At 45.3% G+C, this 2,807-nt stretch overlaps 1 protein-coding gene across 1 annotated transcript; it reads right to left on the minus strand.

Moving 5' to 3' along the window:
• Window positions 1–975: 975 nt before the first annotated feature.
• Window positions 976–1,359, minus strand: LOC133758520 (small ribosomal subunit protein mS33-like). The gene has a single exon (XM_062189696.1). It carries the CDS (start codon window positions 1,342–1,344, stop codon window positions 976–978), a length of 369 nt encoding a protein of 122 aa, XP_062045680.1. The 5' UTR covers window positions 1,345–1,359.
• Window positions 1,360–2,807: the final 1,448 nt, after the last annotated feature.

Consider the following 2,807-nt stretch of genomic DNA (forward strand, 5'->3'; position numbering starts at 1 on the left):
CGGGACTAGAACCCTGTGTGCCGGCGCCGTAAGGCGGAGGATTAGCCTAGTGAGCCGCGGCGCCGGCCGAGTCTTTTTTTTTTTTAAAGATTTATTTATTTGAAAGTCAGAATTACAAAGAGAGAGGGAGGGGGGAGGGAGGGGAGAGGGAGGGGAAGGGCCATTCCCCAAATGGCCACAACGGGAGCTTTGCCAATCCAAAGCCAGAAGCCAGGAGCTTCCCCCCGTTCCCCATGTGGGTGCAGAGGCCCAAGGACTTGGGCCATCCTCCACTGCCTTCCCAGGCCATAGCAGAGAGCTGGACTGGAAGTGGAGCAGCCAGGACTCAAACCAGCACCCACATGGGATCCTGGCATGGCAGGCGCTGGCCCCTGAGTCTGGCTTTTTCTTTTGTAGCATTTAATACAATTGTAAGTAATAGTAGTAATTGAATTAAATAGTAGTCTCTTCCATAGGATTGAAAGTTCTATGAGATAAGGATTGCTTCTCTTGTTAACCACTGCACTACTAGGGCCCAATACCTTCTGCACAGTAAACAGGTATTCAATACTCTTTCAGGTGTTTTAATCCACTATTTCTTATTTTCTCAGAGGAGTAGGTGGAGAGGCAGAGTTTGTGGGCTTGGAGGTGGAGACAGTGGCTGAATGGCCAGAGAGGAAAGAAGTCAGGGTTACGTTGGTGGGGAGGCAGGAAGAGTGAGGAGGAAACTCTGGCACTCAAGGAGGCTTCCCTCTGCTCCACCCCAAACAAGTCATCAGACAGTAATTTATATATCCATTTCATTAGTTAGGTGAACATGAGATTGTAAAACCAACACCGAGTAACTCTGCAGAATTAGAGTGTTTCCCTGGGTTAGATATGGGCATGGAGGTGACTGTGTTCCTGCAGCTAAGCTTCGTGGGGAACAAGGCATCCGCGTGCAGACACACACACTCTCCTCTCCGTCACTGAGCAGCTCTCTCTCCAAGGCCAGCACTACTTCTTTGTGGCTCTCTTCCCTTCTCCTTTCCTGGGTTTCCCCTTTCCACGAAGCTTCTTCAGACGTACTTGCTCCTCCTTAAAATCTTGGTGCTCATCTCTGTAGAGGCCATGAAAATGGAGGATCCCCATGAGCGCAAAGTACGTGTTGTGATTGGGATACCAGTCGTAACTCTCCTGCCTCTTGGCCAGCGGCTGCTCACTGAACAGTTTCACCACTTTCATAGACCTGGAGTCAGTGGGCCTGGCAACTTCTCCAAACAGCCGGGCACTCAGCCGAGTCATGTGCAAAGCATATTCTGAAAGCGAAGACATTTCTTGGGCAGCAAGGAGCAAGAGTATCTGGACCTGACCTTCCTCACCCATGCGCCACGGCCCTGAGGGCCCGCCCTCTGTAGCTTGAGTCTTTTCAATTTTATTGCAGTTCACAGGAAAACAAAAAGCAAATCTATCATCCATCTTTTACTTGCATTTGAAACTGCAATATGAGGTAGAAATAAAGCCATGCTACAGGTTTATTATATCTACAGTACATATAAAATATTAATAATAACATTTATTAAAAAGTAATAATTACTAAAAATTCCCTGGGAATTACTATGTCTTGAGGACTGTTCTGGTTACACAAGTATTTGTTTACTAGGTCCCCACAACTCATAAGGATGAGTCACGTAATCCACTGAGGAAATCATGGCTGAATGAGGTCAAGTAATTTTTCAAAGGTCATCCAGATTATCAGTGGTAGAGCAGAATTCCAGCCCGTAGCCATCTGACCAAACACCTGCTCTTTTAATGGCCACTCTGGATGCCAGTTTTCCTTGATGTTCTTTCCTCCAGGCTTAAGCAATTCACTTGCAACAATGAAGAGACCTGACAATGGCTATCTTACTATCTGATAGTTGAATAAAGTTGCTTCTCAAGCAGTAGGCTCTAGAATTTAGAGAATTGCCTGGGGCACTGAAACCACAGGGTTTAAAATGAAGCCTCTTCCTGGAATGTAAAAACCAGGCAGTAATGGGGGGGAAACTGGTCATTATAAACATTATTTTACATTAAAATACATATGATGGAGACGCTGTCTCATGAACTTTAAAGAGAAAACATGATGAAGATTTAAAGAACCACTGGTTCACCTTTCTCCCAAAAGGGCTAGGCCCATGACTCGAACCCTGATTCATTCTTTTCAGGTCACTTCATACCTTCACCTGCCCTGCATCCCCCTTTACACAGTGATTTTCCTCCAGAGAACTATATACTCTGGCTCGCCGTCATTCAGTGATCAGTCCAAGTTCCTGTCTAAGACAAGCCTGTGATCCAGGTTGGACCAATGCGATTCAGTTATAGGTAAGTTTTTTTTTTTTTTTTTTTTTCTGGACCTGAGCTGGGAAAAATGAGGACTTAGAGTCGCTCTGGCCCATCTGGCCACTGCATAGGCAGAACTTGCCTGAGAATGATGCCAACATGGGCAAAAGCAGAACAAAGCAATGAACCAAGACCAAGTCTTGCTGAAACTGAGCATAGCCATGCTTGAGCTGAATTTATTAGTTACTTTACCCAGCATGTGTGTGTGTGTGTGTTGGGTGTGTCCATGCACACTTTTGTCATCTACAACAAAAGTACACTAATACAGTGTCCATCAATCCATTAGATCATTATGCAAATTCAGATATCAAGCATCAGGCAACAAATGGAGGAAAAATCCATGGCTTCTGGTGTTTTTTTCACAATCTAGTTGGTTTCCACAGCACGGCAGACAAAGAAGCAGGAACTCAGAAAAAGAAGAGAATTTTGGCAGTATGCAGCTCAGACCTTCTATACATACAAGTACA

The sequence above is a fragment of the Lepus europaeus genome, chromosome 4 (assembly GCF_033115175.1).
Source record: "Lepus europaeus isolate LE1 chromosome 4, mLepTim1.pri, whole genome shotgun sequence".
In the NCBI taxonomy this organism is placed as follows: domain Eukaryota; kingdom Metazoa; phylum Chordata; class Mammalia; order Lagomorpha; family Leporidae; genus Lepus; species Lepus europaeus.